The following is a 20266-nucleotide window of genomic DNA, read 5'->3' on the forward strand; positions in this document are numbered from 1 at the left end:
CTCTACCAGCTCAATTCCAGAGACATGAAACTCAGAGGGATTATTAATAGTATTTAGTTTAGGGCTTTTGAACATAATGACTTTTTTTCCTTTTTCTCTTCTTTTGTGTTAATGGTTACTCTGACACAGGAGACGGAAGGGGTGAGAGGATGAGGGTGAAGAGGAGGGGTGAGGGAAGGCTAGGTGGCCACATCCCTCTGCTGTGACCTCGCCATCCGGAAAATGTTCTGAAAGGAAAACAGAAAACAGTCACTGGGAAGCCTGAGGTATCTGCATCTCTCCCCTTCTGGAGGCTAGCCTCAGACAGACACACAGATGCATGGCTGGATGACTCCACCTCACTGGCCTCCACCTCTGCTACAACTTCCCATGTGGAAGCATAGCCTTTTAGACCCAGAGAGGAGCTTAACTATTAATAATCTGGTTCAGCCTTCCCATTTTACAGATGAGAAAACTGAGATCTAGGGGAGGCTTACTTGCCCAACACTGCAGGGAGAAAAAATGCTGGGAGAGAATCGTCGTCTGATTCTCAGAGCCCGGTGTTCTATACCAAGAATTTGAATTTCATGTTCTTGACTTTACCTTCTGAACTTCAGAAACATTTTCTTTGAGAATAAGTAGCTAATTATTCAGAATCTTCCGAATTCTCCAGCACTGGCATAAGGACAGCAGTAAAGCAATAGTGGAAACCTTCCCACACACATGCATTCCTGGTTAGCCCGGACGGGCACTGTCAGGAGTCATCTAGTCAGAACAGCTAAAACTGGGGACAGCTGCCCTTCTGGGTCAGGAACAACATAGGCAGTGATTGGATTAAAAAACAAAAACAAAAACCAGGCAGAGGAGGGTCCATGAAGTCACAGGAGGTGGAACAGCCTGCAGCCAACAGCTACCCTCTAGACAGAGGAAGAAGCAGGGCTTTTCTCGTATAGTCTATTCAGCATCCAAAGGCTGGAAGAATAACCAGTCTCTAACTAGTATTCCTAGAAAGACAGATGGAGGTGAGGGTCCCGGGTATCTGGCCACAGGCCTATCATTTTAAACAATAAAAGATGAAAAGGCCAATTCAAGATTGCTTCGAATTACCTCTTTTCTCCACTTGAGCTCACAGAACACCCTCTCGAAGCATTCGTGCATATAATTAAACTGAAAAACAAAACAAAAAACATAACAAAAACAAGATAGTGACGCTGACTTCTTATGACCCACCGGGCACCACAGGGCCATGCCTCTGAACCCATGCCCCCAGTCTCCCCACCTTCTCAACCTTGCCGAGCACAAGAACCCCTTCACTAGTCTGGGGCCCCTCCTAGTGGCAGCTGTGAGTCAGGCGGGAAGTGAAGCTGCCACTCCCAGTCTGTCCTCAGGACAGCCAGGAAGAACCTGGGGCTCTAAGGCTCAAAGACAACTGCTATGGCTGCAGCCCTCCCCATTTACACGCTCAGCTGGAGAACATCAAACCCAATATACTTTCCCAAGAGTGCTTCCGGTCTACCACTCACATATGGTGTGAAGATTTTAACCCATCGAGGCTTCTTCTCTCCTCGCGCATACTCGAAGCAGAAGGCCATTCCTTCTTCATCCGTATCCCATCGCTGCATCTCGTCCCATTCAAATGCTATTACCTGGTTCTAAACGACCAAGAACAGAGTGTTAAGTCTGAGAATGCTGGGCACCTGAGCTGAGATGGTTCTGGGCCAGACAGCAGAAGACAAGGGAGTGAGTGTCTGCATCATGTCAATAAGACTGAGGGAAGAATGAGTCCATGTGAGCAGCCAGGAAGGTGAGGATCCTTGTGGACCCAGTGCTGATTTACCTGCCCCATCACCATAGTATGGATTTCATCTCCCCTCCTGACAGGAACGAAACCAGAGTGAGTGGGTAAGTGGCAGTGTCCCCAGTGCTCCCAGCCCTGGCCCCATGCTGAACTGTCACCTCCAGCTGTCCTTCTTCAGTGCAGGCATGCAGTTTAAAGTGCGTGATGCTGATGGCTGTGATAACGTGCCCCTTCCTCCTGGAGTCACAGGCGCAGTGGGGGAAGATGATTTCATTGTAGCCCTCACAAGTCCTCAGCATGTTGAGATACTGGAAAAAAAAAAAAAAAAAAGTGTGTGTGTCTGTGCGTGTGTGCGTGTGTGCGTGTGTAACAGGGTTACTACGGAACTAAACCACCACGAACAGCTGCTGGGATGTCACCACAGAAAGAACAAAGAGAATCCTCTCACCCAGCAACCTGAAGACCGTGCTCTGGTCTCACAGCATGACTAGCTCTAAGAAGGGCCAGGACTCCAAGCCTATTCTTTGTTCCACTTCCAGCCCCACCTCCTTTCTCTGCCTCAAAAAGTACACAAACGAAGTCAGAAGAGGTCCTGTGACCAAGACCCGTATGTGGAGAGGGGAACTCACAAGGCTGTTTAGGCTGCCCCTCCTTTCACTAGCATCCAGGAAGGGAATCAAACGGATCTACATGACTGAGTAAAGGGAGCTCATGTCTCCTCACAGATCAAAAGTTACAAGGACCTCAGTGACGAGGAGTAAGCTACCCCCAAATCCCATACTCATAACATGTTTAAGCCAGTCATTTTACAGAAACCCAGAGTCACAGGAGACTTGCTGAAGGTCATAAGTAATAGTAAGTGGCACAGCCAGGATTAGAAGCTAGGTTTAATTTCATGGCCACTGGTCCTTTCTCTATCGCCAACTAGGCCCCAAATCAGCACCACCATCCCCTGATCTCCAGTACACATGCCTCCTTAAAAATCATGTGGACCAAAATCGAGTGGCATATATGACCCTCAAAGGTACAATGCTACAAGACTGATTCAGAGAGGACTTTAACTCAGCTCTCTGTCCTTTCTCCTCTACAGTGAAGACTGGCCTCTCTTTCACTCAACTCACTATTTTGAGTTGAGATGGGAGAGTAAAAGATGAGTGGGAAGGAGAGTAGAAGAGAAATAAGGAAAAGATGATTAAAAAAAAAAAAAAGACACATGGACTCTGAGCCGGTTTCTCCTTAGGGACTGACTAGGAAATAAGTAAAGAACTTTGAGTCCCTGCACCCTCAGCTGCCCAGCACACAGGCCAACAGGGCGCACTAGGAACATGTGGGGAGTGTTGGAGAGAAGACAGAGGCACAGCACCCTAGCTGATTTCAGCTAGATGGGCAGGGAGACTGGAACACATTGGAGGGTCACCTTTTGCCCAAGAAAGAAGAGACCAAGGGACCTAGGTACAAAAAGGGCCCTGGGCAACCGGCAGCTCTAGTACCAATGAGTGGCACTAAAGACGGTCACTACTGCCCCAGAGATGGTCTGAGAGGACTTAAGGACCTAGGGAAAAATCACACCACATACTCCCTTTCCTACCTTGTACTTATTTCTGTTTAGGTAAAATAATGGCAACCTTGAAGGGGAAACATTATAAAAGGACAGCAAGAACACAGCGACAGGATCAATTCAGAAGTGCCACAATAACTGACTTGCTTTTCTCAGTTCTCCTTCCTTCTGTCCCACTCCTCCACCCCCTATCTCATCACCCTTCCTGTACCAGGGAGAAAAGTAGCCACTGCTTGGGCCTGCCAGTGGCACTATGAACAAAAAATATCTCTGGCCAGGGACAGGCAGTGCCACAGAATAGAACTCTTCTGGGGTTGAGACAGGAAGCAGTACGAGGAGTGGTCAGGAGCCTGGGCTCAGACCACCCTGGGCTTGAATCCTGGCTCCACCACTTCCTGACTCTGTCACCTTGGATGAGGCACTTGCACTCCAGCCAAATTACTAACTCCCAGGAGCTCTAGTTTCCTCTTCTATAAAAAGAAAAGAATAACAGCACCTACATCACACAGTTACTTGTGACCATTAAAGTATTTAGCACAGTACTTAGTACATAATTAGGTATTCAATAAAGGATAGCTTAAAAAAATAATTTTAAAGGCTCCATTATCCCTAGCCAGAAGGCTCAACTATTTTCTCTCCAGGGAAAAGCGCATGCGAGTGAGACGGATGAAACAGGAGTGGTAGAGAGCAGAAGGTTGCTGCAACTGATTAATGGGTACTTGGGGGGCTAAATGGACTATTCTTCCAACTTCCTTACATACTTGAAATTCTCTACAATAAAATATTAAAGGCAAAGAGAAGAGTCCCTGCATGCCAGTGCTCAATCCAAGGCGCCCCCCTAACACAGTCATGGGGAAATTTCTGTGTGCTCAACAAGCAGCAGGTACCGCTCAAAGGGGCTCAGGGAGGCGCCTGCGTGGCACAGTAGGTTAAGTGTCTGCCTCTTGATTTCCGCTCAGGTCATGACCTCACAGTGTGTGACACTGAGCCCTGAGTAAGGCTCTCTCTCTCAAAATAAATAAATAAAATTTAAAAAAAAAAGAAAGAAAACAGATTTCAAAATTGCTTTAAAAAAAAAAAAAAGGGTGCTTAGGACCTCTGCAAACGCTGGAAGGTGTCACGCAGCCTTGAGACTGGTTCTGCTCACGTCCTTTACCAAAAAAGCCTTATGTATAACACATTTCCTAAGAGTTCTCCTCTTTAAGAGGCATCACTACTGCTCTAAAAGTTATCTCTGGAGCACCTGGGTGGTTCAGTTGGTTAAGCATCTGACTTTGGCTCAGGTCATGATCTCACAGTTCGTGAGTTCGAGCCCCGCTTCGGGCTCTGGGCTGACAGCTCAGAGCCTGGAACCTGCTTCAGATTCTGTGTCTCCTTCCCTCTCCCCTGTCCCTCCCCACTCATGCTCTCTATCTCTCTCTCAAAAATAAATATTAAAAAAAGTATTTCCGCCTTATTCCTAATGGGGAGCTTGACTTTATTTATTAAAAAGAGAAACATGCAAAGGGAGGGATTAGGAAAAGACACCAGGTGAGGCCTGGTGCTCAGCATACCCTGAACTCTCTGTGACTCTGTAAGTTACTCTGCCTAGGGGCTTCCCCCTGCCATCTGGAAATAAAGGACACTGCTGTCAGCTTCTTTTCCCTGTGACAGCAAAGAACACATGCTTTGAAGCAAGACAGAAACAGGTTCAACTTCTAGTTCCACTTCTGATAAGCAATATGATCTTAGGTAAGAATCGTGATCTCTCAGAATCCACTTCTCCTCTGTAAAGTGGGGATAACACCTGCATGGTTGTTATCAGGAGGAAATGAGAACACACATACTGTGTCTGGCATAGTACCAGGCACATAGTATGTGCCCCTCTCTCTCACCTTTGAATCAAAACACTGATTTATCCCTCCATATTCAAGAATGTAATAGTCCTTGAAAGCAAAAGACTTTCAGAGGACTTCCTTTTTTTTTTTACATTTTATTTATTTTTGATAGAGACAGAACACAAGTGGGGTAGGGGCAGAGAGAGACGGAGACGCAGAATCTGAAGCAGGCTCCAGGCTCCGAGCTGTCAGCACAGAGCCCAACACGGGGCTTGAACTCACAAACTGCGAGATCACGACCTGAGCCAAAGTCAGACGCTCAACCAACTGAGCCACCCAGGCGCCCCCAGAGGACTTCCTAATAGCATTAAGTTCTAAAAATAACCTGAGTGGAATTTGGTGACAAGACAGAGAGGTAAAGTCTCATTTGGGAAATATAAGGTTTTCAAAGATTCTCAGGTCAGGCAGTACTTCTCAGTTTTAGACAAAGTTCTACATTCCTAGATTTGCACAAAGTGTAAAGAGAAGAAATATTTAAATTTTTACATACATCCAAAGGTTGTTTGGTTTTTTTTTTTTTTGAGTTTATTTATTTATTTTGAGAGAGTGTGTGAGCAGGGGAGGGGGAGAGAGAGAGAGAGAGCAGTGGAGAATCCTAAGCAGGCTCTGCACTGTCAGCACAGAGTCTGAAGTGGGGCTCAAACTCATAAACCATGAGATCATGACCTGAGCCCGAAACCAAGAGTTGGATGCTTAAGAGCTACCCAGGCGCCCTCTACATACATCCAAAGTTTCTTTTTTTTTAAATTTTTTTTTTTTAACGTTTGTTTATTTTTGAGACAGAGAGAGACAGAGCATGAATGGGGGAGGGGCAGAGAGAGAGGGAGACACAGAATCCGAAACAGGCTCCAGGCTCTGAGCAGTCAGCACAGAGCCCGACGCAGGGCTCAAACTCACAGACCGCGAGATCATGACCTGAGCTGAAGTCGGAGGCTTAACCGACTGAGCCACCCAGGCGCCCCCATCCAAAGTTTCTAAAAGAAGAGTGAATTTTTGTTTTCAACCACATTTATTAAAGTTATATATTTAAAACACAGAATTGTCCTGTCCATTCTCCTTTCTTATTAAGTTTTGACTGGCTAAATATGTATCCTATACTATCTTCCTTGATCCACGTATCATTTAGATGAGGACCCACATTAGGCCAGAGGTGAGGAAAAGTATAGCACAGGACATCTTATAAATGTTCAGTGTTCAGCAAGATAAGTAAATATAGAAACAGGACAATTATTAAAGCAGAGACTCAGTACTTAACAGAATAAATACTTTAGGTTGAGTGGGTTGAGATCCATTCTAGAGAACTCTCTGTTCTCCCAAGCAACCTACTAAGAATCAAACCAGGTCTAAAACTGAAATAAGGGCTTGAAGGGAACCTCAGGAGCCAACTCTCCCAAGCCCCTAGAATAGCGATTCTGAAGCAACTAAAGTTTTAGAATCACTAGGGTGCTTCTGTAAAAATCTTTACAAAGATTCCTAGGTCCTACCCAAGATTTTGGCTTAGTAAATGTGAGATGGGGGTCCAGAAAGCTGCATCTTAAGTAGGTTTCACAAGTGACTCCCATGTAATTGAGGTGAGGACCACACTTTGAAAAACACGGACTTTCACATATATTGCCTTGTGTGAAATCTTAATTAAAAGTCATATTGAGAGGGGCGCCTGGGTGGCTCAGTCAGTTAAGCGTCTGACTTCACTCAAGTCATGATCTCATGGTCCATGAGTTCGAGTCCCAAGTTGGGCTCTGTGCCAACAGCTCAGAGCCTGGAGCCTGCTTTGGATTCTGTGTCTCCCTCTTTCTCTCTGCCCCTCCCCTGCTCATGCTCTGTCTGTCTCTGTCTCTCTCTTAAAAATACATATTTTTTAAAATAAAAAAATTATATTGAGAAACACTAACAGAAATTTTTTTGTCAGTTTAACAATGATAAATATCAGGCCACTTAAATACAAGAAAACCGTAAGTTATACACGTCTACTGTTTGTGTGAGAGTCAAAAAAAAAAAAAAAAAGAAAAAGAAACAAAATCTCTCTTGTATATTATATTCTTAACCATCCAAATTTGAGATTCAATCTACCTTTGTAAATAAGTAGAAAACAAAACCATTTTTTTTATCACACTGGGAATGTTTAAGAATTTTGGGAGTTTTTGTCAAGATTCTACTTGACAGCTGGCAATCTGAACATCCTCATTTTAAAGAAAAGAAACTAAAACTGAGAAGTCTGTTGAATTGTTAGAGGCCTCCCAGTAATTTGGCAACTAACAGTGATTTGGCCTAATCTTAGGCCTATCAATCATATTAAGTTGCTACAGATAATGGAGTCAAGGTGTATGGGCTTGGAAAGGTCCATCTGAGTTGGAAGTTTCAATGTACTGAACATGACCGCTGGCTAGGCTAATGTCTTTGAACACTAATACTTGAATACACTGAATACAATTTAAACTTTTCAAACTCTGGTGGGACTTTATATAAAATCTGATTGCAGTATTATGGGGCTAGTACACACTTGTTTGTTGGCACTAGGTTTTTAAGATAATAGAATTCCATTAATGTTTAAGCATATCTTATACTCATTCCAATGACCCAAAAGGAAAACATCAACTGTACTCAGTTCTTAACTGAGTGATAACAAGATACAAACTTGAGTCTAAAAGTAATTTTGTAATAGATTACCATGCTTGTTAAATTCAGATTTTCTATATATTGCCACAGAACAACCCAAATCTACTTATATATTTTTTAGCACTTTGTACTGTGTCTGGCACACACTCAGTACTCAACAAATATTTTTAGTTGGATACATATATGGAAGTTATTGTGTTTGAAGTACTATATGTACAAAGAAACAATATATATCCCATACTGTCATTATCAGTAGCCCTTATGAAATTACTTTGATTTGCCGCCTTTGGCAAAGGCAAAGATATATTTCAGAGACTGATGATCCTTCAGTATTTGGTCCTTTTCGTCAAAAAGATGCAGAAGTGCTGATCAGAATCATGCACTAATATACAGAAGACAATGCCATGATCTTTAAGAACAGGTGGAAATCGAGTTTTAAAAGTCTGTTTCTCACATAGTAAAATTGCCTTTACCAAAATTCTGCCAAGACCTATTTAAAAGATTTTTGTGTCTATTCTAGCCTGCTGGGATGCAGAACACTGATAAATGGTTCCCTCATCTCTGGCAGTTTTCTAAGGCAAACAGATTTATTACTTTTTGTCATATAAGTGATAAAATAACTATCTAGACATAAGATTAGGGGCTGAGTTCAATGGCTGACTTGTTTGCATTCTTATTCCAACCCAATTAATTTAGATAGAGAATGTTCCCTCATAAAAAATGCACACAGAGAGGGTACAAAAGAAATTCAAGTGACCTATCAGAATCATCACGAATACAGTAATTGTCTTGTGAGAAACCATGAAAAATTATAATTGGAAAAGTTTCAACTATATGTGAATTTGCAAAGAAAGAAAATTTAAAATGCTATGAGTGAAAGTTTTTATAAGCATAGCGTCCCTTACAAAATTTTTTTTGACAATTTCCATCCCTGTATTTATGGCAGGTGCAAATTGAAAAATAATTTTATTTTATTTTTTAAGTTTATTTTAAGTTTATATTTTAAGTTTATTTATTTATTTTGAGAGGGAGAGAGAGAACCCCAAGCAGGCTCTGCACTGCCAGTGTGGAGCCCGACACAGGGCTCAAACTCATGAACGGTGAGATCATGACCTAAGCCGAAATCAAGAGGTGGATACTAAACCAACTGAGCCACTCAGGTGCTCCTGAAAACTAATTTTAAAACATTTACGGGGGGGGAAACAAAAACAAAAACAAAACATTTAGGCACTACTATAGGCAGCACCCCCTCAGCACTCTGTGATGATGAAAATGTTCTGTATCTGAGCTGTCCCGATATGGTAGGTACTTACTCAACACTTGAAATGAGGCTGGCACATCTGAGGAACTGGATTTTAAACTTTATTTAATTTAAATGAGTTTAAAATTAAACTTAAATAGCCACATGATGCTAGTAGCATCTATCAAATCAAACAGCACACATATCACACTAACCAAAGACACTACTGAGCATTTTAAGCAACTGTAGAGAAGGAAGTTGTAAAGACAATTTTGTAATTGCTAAATCACAAATAAAACACTTTCTAATGTTAAAAATCTAAATATCAACTCTTAGAGAATTGATATATGAAATGTTTTGTACATCTTTTGTTTTAGAACTTTCTATCAAAAAATAATACTCAGTTATTACTAATAATAAAGCTATATACACATATATAGCAACATATCTTCTCATGTGCTAATGGAGGAACATAATGGGTATGTTACATCTATATCCCCTCCTTTTTTTTTTTTTTTTTAAATCAATTAAGCCACTAACCAGTTGTATTATCTCTCAGAAATAACTGGAACAGGTTTAAGAGATGTAAGGAGATTATGGGGACATAAACCTACCATGACCATTTTCCTTTGTTCATACAGCTTCTGTAACTGGTAGGACTTTTCCTCTGCTTTGATATAACCTTTTTTCACATCATCAACGGCCTGTCACCAAAACAAGGGCAGGGAAGAAAGGAACATCAAAGTCATTATCAAGCACATTCTTGACAAAAGAGATACAGATTCATTTCAGAATAACTTTTACCCATTTGGACCATCATAATCACCACCAGTGAACTCTGCCACGTGGATATATTTATTAGAATAAGCAGCACTTAAAGAGTGCCCAGTATGTGCTCAAGAACCGTTCTAGGCACAGGAGGGATCTTGTTTCTCATGTTAAGAGATTTAAATTCCACTTAATTTATACAGTGTAAAGATGAGAGAACACTGAAAGATAGTCCATAATTGTTAAAGGTAACAATGAGGTAGCAAAGATGTATGATAGTAAGTGATACATGTAGTCAGGATAGCAGAGCTTTTTGCTAATTGTAGTTATCAGGAAAGCCTTGATTGGACTCCAAAGGTTAGGCGGACAGAATAAACTACAAACAGAAGTCAGGAATGTGTTTGAGCTTAAATACATTCAGGAGACAGATCTGTCTGATTTAAATAAAGGGTATGTGTCAGGGGACAACAAAAGATAATGCCGGATGGGTAGATTAACAGATTATGAAGGATCCCAGAGAACAGGGACAGGAATTTAAACTTAAGGACAGCAGCACTAAGACTACTGGAGCTAAAATAAGGAATAAAAATGTGTGTTATTTTTCAAAGAAAGATTGAGGGGCGCCTGGGTAGCTCAGTCGGTTGAGCGTCCGACTTTGGCTCAGGTCATGATCTCGCCGTCCGTAAGTTCGAGCCCCACGTTGGGTTCTGTGCTGACAGCTCAGAGCCTGGAGCCTGTTTCGGATTCTGTGTCTCCCTCTCTCTGACCCTCCCCCGTTCATGCTCTGTCTCTCTCTGTCTCAAAAATAAATAAATGTTAAAAAAAAGAGAGATGATAGTGTCTAAAAAAAAAAAAAAAAAAAAAAAAAAATGCTCTGTCTCTCTCTGTCTCAAAAATAAATAAACGTTAAAAAAAGAAAAAATTAAAAAAAAAAAAAAAAAAAAAGGGGTGCCTGGGTGGCTCAGTCGGTTAAGTGTCTGACTTCAGCTCAGGTCACGATCTCGCAGTATGTGAGTTCGAGCCCCGTGTCGGGCTCTGTGCTGACTACTCAGAGCCTGGAGCCTGTTTCAGATTCTGTGTCTCCCTCTCTCTGACCCTCCCCCATTCATGCTCTGTCTCTCTCTGTCTCAAAAATAAATAAACGTTAAAAAAATAAAAAATAAAAAAAAAAAAAAAGAAAGATTGATTTGTGTATGAGTGCCAAATGAATCAAGCTAAGGAGAGAATGAAATAAGGGAGAATGACAACGTTATAGTGCTTTAAGCATGAAGTGAAACAAGACTGTAAACTAGGGTGGTAGCAACTGGAAGAGAGGAAGTAATAAATCTGAGACCCCATGCAGACAAAAGTCCCCAACAGGACTTGATACAGGCACGAAGGTACCTAGATATAATACGCTAATTCTAAACTACTCCTGGCTCAGCTATACGAAACGTGCATCCCCTTCCCAACTTCACTCTACCCCAAGAAAAGCTTTTAAAATCCAATAGAAGGGAAAACTCATCTTTGGAAGAAAAAAAAAAAGGAAGGAAAAGAACAAACACAATCATTTGTACAGGGCACTCGGAATCTAACCTCAGTGTTTTACTACAAGGACAACTTTTGCAGGCACCAGGCAGGGACCCGCTTGAATCTTTACCAGAAGGCTGCTAATTTCCTTAAGGTAGAAATCAATCCCTATATTTAAGGGAAACTATGTGCATAACACAGTGAGTTCAGGGTGCCTGGTGGCTCAGTCAATTGAGTCTCTGACTCTATTTGGCTAAGGTCATGATCCTGGGGGTTGTGGGATCATGCCCCGTGTCAGGCTCTGCACTGAGCATGGAGCCTGCTTGGGGTTCTCTCCCTCTCCCCCCGTGCCCCGCCCCTCTCCCCTGTTCCCTCTCTCTCAAATAAAAAATAAAAAATAAAAATAAAATAACACAGTGAGTTTAGAGTTAAAGTCAAAAGACTAGTTCAACTTCTACCTCTGTCACCTATGCTTGAGTATGGGTATGGGTATGTTATGTAGCGGGAATGGGGGAGGAAACGTATCTAGAGTCTCATCTTCTATACTAGGAAATCAAGAGATACTGCTTGATTAAAAAATCAAGTAGGAGCAATATAATCAAGTTATAACAGAGAAATGGAAGTAAATATAAAACAAAACCAACAATAACAAACAAAAGCTAAAGGAGGTGAAAATGGTTGCCTAAGGGAAGGGGAGATGAAGACAAGCAGGGTAACTAGTATTTTTCACAATAACCTATGTAGAACTATTTGATGCTTTAAACTTTATGTATGTATAATTCTGATGAAAAAAAATTTTTTTAACAAACCTGGTTACTTTTTAAAAACGGTGTTTTTTTTAATGTTTATTTTTTGAGAGTCAGAGAAAGACAGAGCATGAGTGGGGGAGGGGCAGAGACAGAGGGAGACGCAGAATCCGAAGCAGGCTGCCTGCTCTGAGCTTCAGCACAGAGCTGGACATGTGGCTCAAACTCACAAACCATGAGATCATTATCTGAGCCGAAGTCAGATGCCGACTGAACCACCCAGGGGCCCCTTGATGAAAAGTTTTTTGAAAGATATATAGCCATATGCTAATTTCCTGTTGTTTAAAAAAACAGTAATAATTTATTCTTTAAAAAAAAATTTTTTTTATGTTTTACTTTATTTGGGGGGGGGAGGGGCAGAGAGAGAGAGAGAGAGAGAGAGAGAGAGAGAGAGAGAAAGAGAAAGAGAAAAAGAGAGAGAATGTGAAGCAGGCTCCAGGCTCTGAGCTGCCAGCACAGAGCCCAACGTGGGGCTCGAACTCACAAACACTGAGATCATGACCTGAGTCGAAGTCGGAGGCCCAACCGACTGAACCACCCAGGCGCCCCAGTAATAAATTTATTCTTAACTCCAGGACATCTTTACTTCTTAAATTTATTTATCTTTTGTTAAATGGGTTAGAATATATTATTTGATTCTTTTTTATTTTTTTATTTAAAAAAAAAAATTTTTTTTTTAACGTTTGTTTATTTTTGAGACAGAGAGAGAGAGCATGAATGGGGGAGGATCAGAGAGAGAGGGAGACACAGAATCGGAAGCAGACTCCAGGCTCTGAGCCATCAGCCCAGAGCCCGACGCGGGGCTCGAACTCACGGACCGTGAGATCGCAAGATCACAACCTGAGCTGAAGTCGGACGCTTAACCGACTGAGCCACCCAGGCGCCCCTTTTTTATTTTTTAAAGATTTTATTTTTCAAGTAATCTCTACACACAATGTGGGGCTTGAACTCACAATCCCAAGATCAAGAGTTACATGCTATACTATAGACTGAGCCAGCCAGGCACCCCAGGATAGAACATTTTAAAAATGTAACTTAACTAAGATCCAGGAGGCAAAGCAGCTTGTCCAAGGATTCACACTGAATTGGCAAATAACTCACTACATACAAGTATAAAAAGAAACCAGGCCTTTCCAGGAAGATCAATTCACCCACCTGATGAAAAAAGTAGGTAACAGCAAGGTCATTGTCATTTAAGAGGATTTCTTCTTCTGTCGTAAAAAGCCACTTTCGAATGGTCAGGCAGGTGCCTGGCACAGCTGATGTGTAATTCTGGACGTAGAGTTTATGAGGAAATTCATTAGGTGCCAGCTTACGTACTGAAGAAAAGACCAAAAAAATAAAAAATAAAAATAAAAAAGAAAGCTAGAAGATTAAAGATATATAAGGAATTTCCCTAGCATAAACTGTGTAAAGCAGACTACGAATGGCAGGCTATCCTTAACCAGAACATCAGGTTAGATCCATCAAGCAGCCTGCTATGGGACCACAAAATAACCATTTCTCTACCCAAATGTATCCCTTCTAACTATGACTATGGCCAATTAAGTCTTAAACTGACTGAAATCTATCACCTGTATGACACATCCTTCAGTTAACATGCAGACTGGGCAGACAGCATCTATTCCAAAGTCAATTAAAATATCTTATCTATTATCTGGTAAGTTACAGTGATGTCCACTGAACATCTTTAAGGCAAGCCTCTCCTCTTACCCAGCTATGGAGCAATCAGAGTCTCTCATGTGGCAATTCCCTTGTTTGTTAAGAGCTGAAAGGCTCTCCCCAATCCCCATCCCCAACTCTAAGACATTCATCAAAGTGAAAAATGTTTCTGAGTAACGTTTCTTCCTCTTCCTAACAATGCACAGGCAGGATAAAACACTATCACATTTAATTTCTATATTGCTTTTCTTAAGAAAGGCTCAGAGTTTTTTCTTCTTTTGATGCTTACTTGACTTTGTAACACTGCAAAAAACAGATTTAATATTTCCCACTTTATTTCTTAACTAAAGCTTAGAAAAAAAGGATAAGATTAGAATCCAAGTGCCCGGTTCCCTAGCAATCCTTTGTAACATTTATATCTGCCTAGTTAGACCACAGGGAGTTGGGAAGATGAAGAATAATAAAAAGATGGCTGCTTCACGGAGAATCAACCTAGTTTTATCTTAACCAGGGATGGCAAGGTCTGATCAATCAATATTATCTGTTGTTTCTGGCCTTAGCCCCATGTATATGTAATGTGGAAAAGACCCATAAACTATAGGAAATCTATGTCATTCATAGCAAGCACTCAGACTTCCTCCCTTTTGTGATCTCAATGCAACCAATGTGGCCACCATCCCTAGCTTTTATAAAATAACATGAGAAACTTCCTGCCAACATGCAATGAAATTTCCTAGAAAGAGAATGTATATTTACATGGAAACTTAAATATATGCATCAACGCAAAGACTTTTAAGTAATGTATCTTTTTCTGACTCCTGAAAATAAAAAGCTATTCTTAACTATCTACAAAAAGCATAAAGTACACCAAAATAAGTTGTGGCTAGATAGAACATCCCTCTTTTTGGCTATTTCATTGGAATATATTACTTTTGAACCCCTGATTTAAAAGAAGTTCATGAAGTATCTGTTTCAGTGCTAGGTATAAGTAAGTTATACTTACAAAAGAGGAAAAAGGATCATCAGTGATCAGACACCTTTTTGACTTGGGCTTAATAAGATTTGCCTGGTCTGCTTGTGGGAGACAGTCCTAATGAGTGTGATCTCCCCTTGCCTTCAAGCTCTTCTTCTCTAAGCAAATAGTTTCAGTCTGACGGCTTCCGGGAGCTTCAGTCTGATAGTATTAGAATAAAATACTCACAAACAAAACTCACTATTAGGCTACTGATACTTACCAAAGGAATGATTGATCACTTCAAATAAGGCAAAGTAATTCACCGTTGTACTGTCCATGCCAACCTTTGCTGCAATAGCCTATAAGTAAACAGGATAGATTGGTTTCAGGGTAACTAAATCAGACAAACTATGGGAAAAGACAGGTGTGTGCATGTGCAGGGGGGAGAAGGGAGGAGTTTTGCCATCTCAGCTTCACATGAACTAAATTCATGGTCTATACCTTTTCTTTTTATATGTATGTGTGCACATACTCATGCATACATATATATGACATAAAAGGGGGAAAATACCTATATTTGACCGAAATAGATATAATCTCTAAATATGAGTTTCCATGTCCAATTCAAGCTAATAAGCTATCCTTAAATATCATCTTCCTTCTCTGAAATATGATTTCATCCCACAAAAGTCTTTTTTAACAGCACTTACAAGTAATATGCTTCACAAGAACAGACCTTAAGAAGAAAATAAATTCTTAAATATCCAGTCTCATACATGTAACCTACATTTATATTTATTTATTTGTTTGTTTATTTATTTATTTTCATTCAACCTACATTTAATACAGGCTGTTAACATGCAAAATCTTTATCTTTGGTTCTTGAGCCAAAAAGAGTTTGTCAATTTTGTTCATGCTTCACAAATTGTTCTTATTTATTTTTTGGATGATCCATGCCTCAGGCTGAGGATCTCCATTTCCTAAGAATTACCATCATTGATATCGACATGAAAACAGCAAAATGTTGTAACAGAGACATATTAAACAAGTATCAGTCCTCCTCTCTAGGAGCTAATATGACAAAAAGCAATTGAAAGATTCCACGTACAAATAAAACTAAAATTACAAATGACAACAAAACTCAAAAAACACAAAATAGTACCACAATTTCTTTTCAAGATCAATCCCAATATAAATAAGGTATTAATTGAACAAAATACAATTGTGGAATGTCAGTGGCTCAGTAGACCAAGTATAATTATACCATTCTCATTCTCATCCCTGATGACACTATAAACGTTCTAAGTTACCATTCTTTACTGCAGTGAATGGAAACTGAAATGCTCTCTGGGGTTGGAAAATGGTTTATAGCTACAAGTCTCAGTAAGCGGATGAGGAGAAAAGTGCTGCTCCTCACCAAAAGGCCTTGCTAGAGACAATTTGGGGGCGAGAGGCAGAAACAAAGAATACAAAACAAAAACATGAGCAACTTGTAAAATTAACATTTTCCTTGCAATCACTTCACCCTTTTATAATTTCAGAAATACCTTGAATTCTGCACATACCCTTTGCCATGGTATACAGTACATGAGCAAATGTATGGGGAACATATTGTTTGCTACAAAGGAACAATAAACATTAATATCCAGAAACCTGTTAGTCTCCCTGAAAATCTTGATCACATCAGGATTAAAGACAAAAAGGCCTAGGCCTAAAAGCAATGATTATATCTAGCACCCAGATCATGATCTTTAAATGTAATTTCTCACTGAAAGAAACCAGGACTCCTTGAGGGAAGTGGCTGATTATAGATCTAGGATAGGAAATACACAAAGATGAGGCCAGAACACCTTGTTGTACCAAAAAGCAAGGATGCTATCATAAACAAGTAAGTTGCATCAGAAGAATACAGGAGCAGATATGAAGGAGCTTCCACTGGCCAGAGATGAAACAATGTGAGCATCGAAGATGATACACATGATTGATTAAATAATACTGAATGTCTAAAACCCACAAATACTAAAGTAAAATAAAAATAACATAAAATAAAATAAAAATAAAATAAAATAAAAATATCTCATTGGATATCATTGGAATCACCAACATCACACTCCAATGCCAACATTACACTCTGAAAATTGGCAATTAAAAAAATTAAATATTTATCCTCTCTTTCCTACAAACTGTATTTTAGGATAACTATATACATAGCCTTAGTTGGTAAGGAAAAGTTCTGTATAGAAAAATTCTACCTAACAAATATGAAGAAATGACAGAATTAATGAAATTACTGGTTAAGGTAGCAATCATCAGTGTATACACTCATCTGATTACAGGCCAATGGGGAATTTTACAATAGAGAGCCCAGGTTATCACCATCTAAATAAATGCACCGATTAATCTCAGTATCACTAAAAATGGGACAACCAGACAGATACTGTGTACCTCCTGAAAGCAATAGGAAAGATATATCTCACCAGTTAGGAAGTATTCTTATAAAAAAGCTGAACCTACTCGAGCTCTCTAGAGAAAACTTCCATTCATGCAGAATGTAAGGAGATGGACATATTAAATGATGCACATAAAAATAAATAGATAAATTCAGAATGTGGGACACTGTACAACACAGACCCAATTTCTGCAACAAACTAATAACATCTAAATAAAAAAGGTGAGGAAGGGAAGGGAAGCTGCTTATATTCAAACAAACATAAAAACTGGGGCGATGGGCGGCTTAGTCAGCTAAACATCCAACTTCAACTCAGGTCATGATCTCATGGCTCGTGGCTTCGAGCCCCACACTGGGCTCTCTGCTGTCAGCACGGAGCCTGGAGCCTGCTTCAGATCCTCTGTCTCCCTCTCTCTCTCTGTCCCTCCCCTGCTCGTGTTCTCTCTCTCTCTCAAAAATAAACATTAAAAACAAAGATAAAAAACAAACCTTGTTTAGATCCAGATTTTAACAAACAATAAAAAATCATTTTTAGACAGCTGGAAATATTGGGACTATGGATTTGTTATTAGTTAATGCCAAGGAAATACTGTTAACTTTTTAGGTCTGATAATGGCTTTTGTCTTTATGTAAAAAGAATGCCTTTATTTTTTAGAAATTTATACTGAAATCTATACAGGCCCAATAAAATGGAATTTGCTTTAACATATTTAAACAGGGGCACCTGGGTCGCTCAGTCAGGTAAGCATCCTGACTCTTGATTTCAGCTCAGGTCATGATCGTGGGTTTGTGGGTTCAAGCCCTGCCTTGGGCTCCGTGCTGACAGTGCAGAGCCTGCTTGGGATTCTCTCTCTACCCCTCTCTCTTTGCCCCTCCCCCACTTGTGCATGCTAGCTCTCTCTAAATAAACATTTAAAAAAAATAAAACATTTAAACAAAGGAAAAGAAAAAAAAGATACACGTATAATGCAAATGTGGCAAAATCTTGATGGTTATTAAATATGAATGATGCGTAAATGGAGGTCCACTGTACTGTTCTGTTTATATTAAAGTTTTCTACAATTAAAAAGAAGCAGGGCTGGAGCGCCTGAGTGTCTCAGTTAGTTAAGCATCTAACTCTTGACTTTGGCTCAGGTCATGATGATCTCACAGTTCATGAGTTTGAGCCCTGTGTCAGGCTCTGTGCTGAGAGTGCCGAGTCTGCTAGAGATTCTCTCTCTGCCCTTCCCCCACTGGCACTATCTCTCAAAATAAATAAATAAACTTAAAAAAAAAAAAAAAAAAGAAAGAAAAGAAAGGGAGGGGTGGCGCTAATTTCAACCACTACGACCCAGGATACATACTGTACTTTTCTTTAAAGGAGGGCAAAGTACTTTCACATTAATAACAACATCAGTAGTAGTAGCTCACATTTAATAAATTATGTGCCAGATAGCCCAAGCACTTTATTAACTCATTTCATCCATCCTCCTTAGCTTCATACCATCCAATGTTGAGTCTACTTGTTCAAGTTTAATTTACCTGATACACTTGGTCTGTAGTACTGTTCTTTTTAACCCTGACTGTAACTGTTGTTCCATCTGGTAATGCTACTCTCAGTTCTACGTCGGACACACCATTGTAGTTCTGTGGGAAAAGACACAGAGACATAATTTGTAACTCAGCATATCCTCACTCTCCTTATAACATGCTGACTAAGCAACAATCTAAACATGTGATAGAAAGTTAAGTTCCAACGAAAAGGGGAAAAAGACACCTTAAAGTCAATACATTTTACAAGTCAGAAAGCTGACTTCAGGCTGCAGCAAAAGTTAACCTTTAAGATGAACAGGGAGGAAAGAAACATGTTAAAGCCAGTGTGTCCACATTTCAAAACGGAACACTTGTGTGAGGCAGTCTAGGTCAAATACAGATGACATTTTTGGCCTACTTCCAAACATTCAGAACTCACCATTGAGAAAAGAAAACAACTGGAAGCAGTAGTTTTGACAAAAATTCTCTGGGTTTAAATGGTTAGGCATGCTAGATTGGCTCAAGTAGTGTAAGTTCCTCCCTGAACTCAGAAGGAATCGTGACACCTCTGACAGGAAAAATGGATGAAAGGCAGGAATCTGAGTTAACGTGATGCCTCGTTTTCTTCGAAAGAGTAAACAATTCTTATCCCTTAATTCAGAAGATCCTTCTTTCTTATTGCTTTTGATGATTAATACATTCCTCTAGCTTGTAAGTTTGATTAGAGAGAAACTATTGAGGAGCAAGTCCATCTTCGTTTATCACTTAAAAAATGGTGCTATCTATTGTCTAAAACCATCCTAAGCATTAATTATAAGCACTTGTCTGCAAGAAATTTATAACCTAGTTGAGAAAATAAGACATACACATATAAAATAACTAGTAGATAACGCACTATTTAATATAGCAGCATTACATATTCATTCTTCTATTCAATTAGTATTTATTAAGCACCTCTAATATGCTTGACATTATTGTAAGGCACTGGGAATACAAAGATGGCCAAGATTTAGCTCTTGGTCCAGAGCTCTAATGTATAATACCATGGTGACCAGAATTAACAATACTGTAACGTATACTTGAAATTTGCCAGGAGGGTAGATTTTAAGTGCTCTCACCACACGAAAGAAAGAAAGAAAGAAAGAAAGAAAGAAAGAAAGAAAGAAAGAAAGAAAGAAAGAAAGAAAGAAAGAAAGAAAGAGAGAAGGAAGAAAGGAAGGAAGGAAGGAAGGAAAAGAAAATGGTAACTATGAGGTAATGGATAGGTTCATTAGCTTGACTGTTGTGATCTTTCACAATGTATACGTACATCAAAACATCAAGTTGTACACCTCAAATATAGATGATTCTTATTTGTCAATTCTAACTCAATAAGGCTAGAAAAAAAGACTTAGCTCTTACCTACAGGTAGTTCACACTGTAGTGAACTAAAAATATAAAGTAATAATTTGATTATATGTACACAAAATGGGAGAATAGGATAGCAACAAGGTGATGATTGAGTGGTCTGACTGCAAAAGTTCCTAAACCAAAGACT

At 39.9% G+C, this 20266-nt stretch overlaps 1 protein-coding gene across 2 annotated transcripts in view; it reads right to left on the minus strand.

The window, feature by feature from the left end:
- Nucleotides 1-38: 38 nt before the first annotated feature.
- SNX27 (sorting nexin 27) overlaps nucleotides 39-20266 on the minus strand; it is a 66167-nt gene continuing 45939 nt past the window's right edge. Inside the window, exons 5-12 of one of the 2 annotated variants that reach the window (XM_053889523.1) lie at nucleotides 18739-18843; nucleotides 15049-15127; nucleotides 13307-13470; nucleotides 9683-9772; nucleotides 1936-2085; nucleotides 1503-1631; nucleotides 1087-1146; nucleotides 39-227 (exon numbers count right to left, since the gene is read on the minus strand). In XM_053889523.1, coding sequence (XP_053745498.1) covers nucleotides 180-227; nucleotides 1087-1146; nucleotides 1503-1631; nucleotides 1936-2085; nucleotides 9683-9772; nucleotides 13307-13470; nucleotides 15049-15127; nucleotides 18739-18843 — 825 coding nt within the window. In that variant the 3' untranslated portion in view covers nucleotides 39-179. Of the gene's footprint in view, nucleotides 984-1086; nucleotides 1147-1502; nucleotides 1632-1935; nucleotides 2086-9682; nucleotides 9773-13306; nucleotides 13471-15048; nucleotides 15128-18738; nucleotides 18844-20266 lie in introns of both variants that reach the window. The other variant, XM_053889524.1, reaches the window with a different exon arrangement.

This window comes from Panthera pardus, unplaced genomic scaffold (assembly GCF_024362965.1).
Source record: "Panthera pardus isolate Hobbes unplaced genomic scaffold, ASM2436296v1 HiC_scaffold_11, whole genome shotgun sequence".
Taxonomy (NCBI): Eukaryota; Metazoa; Chordata; class Mammalia; order Carnivora; family Felidae; genus Panthera; species Panthera pardus.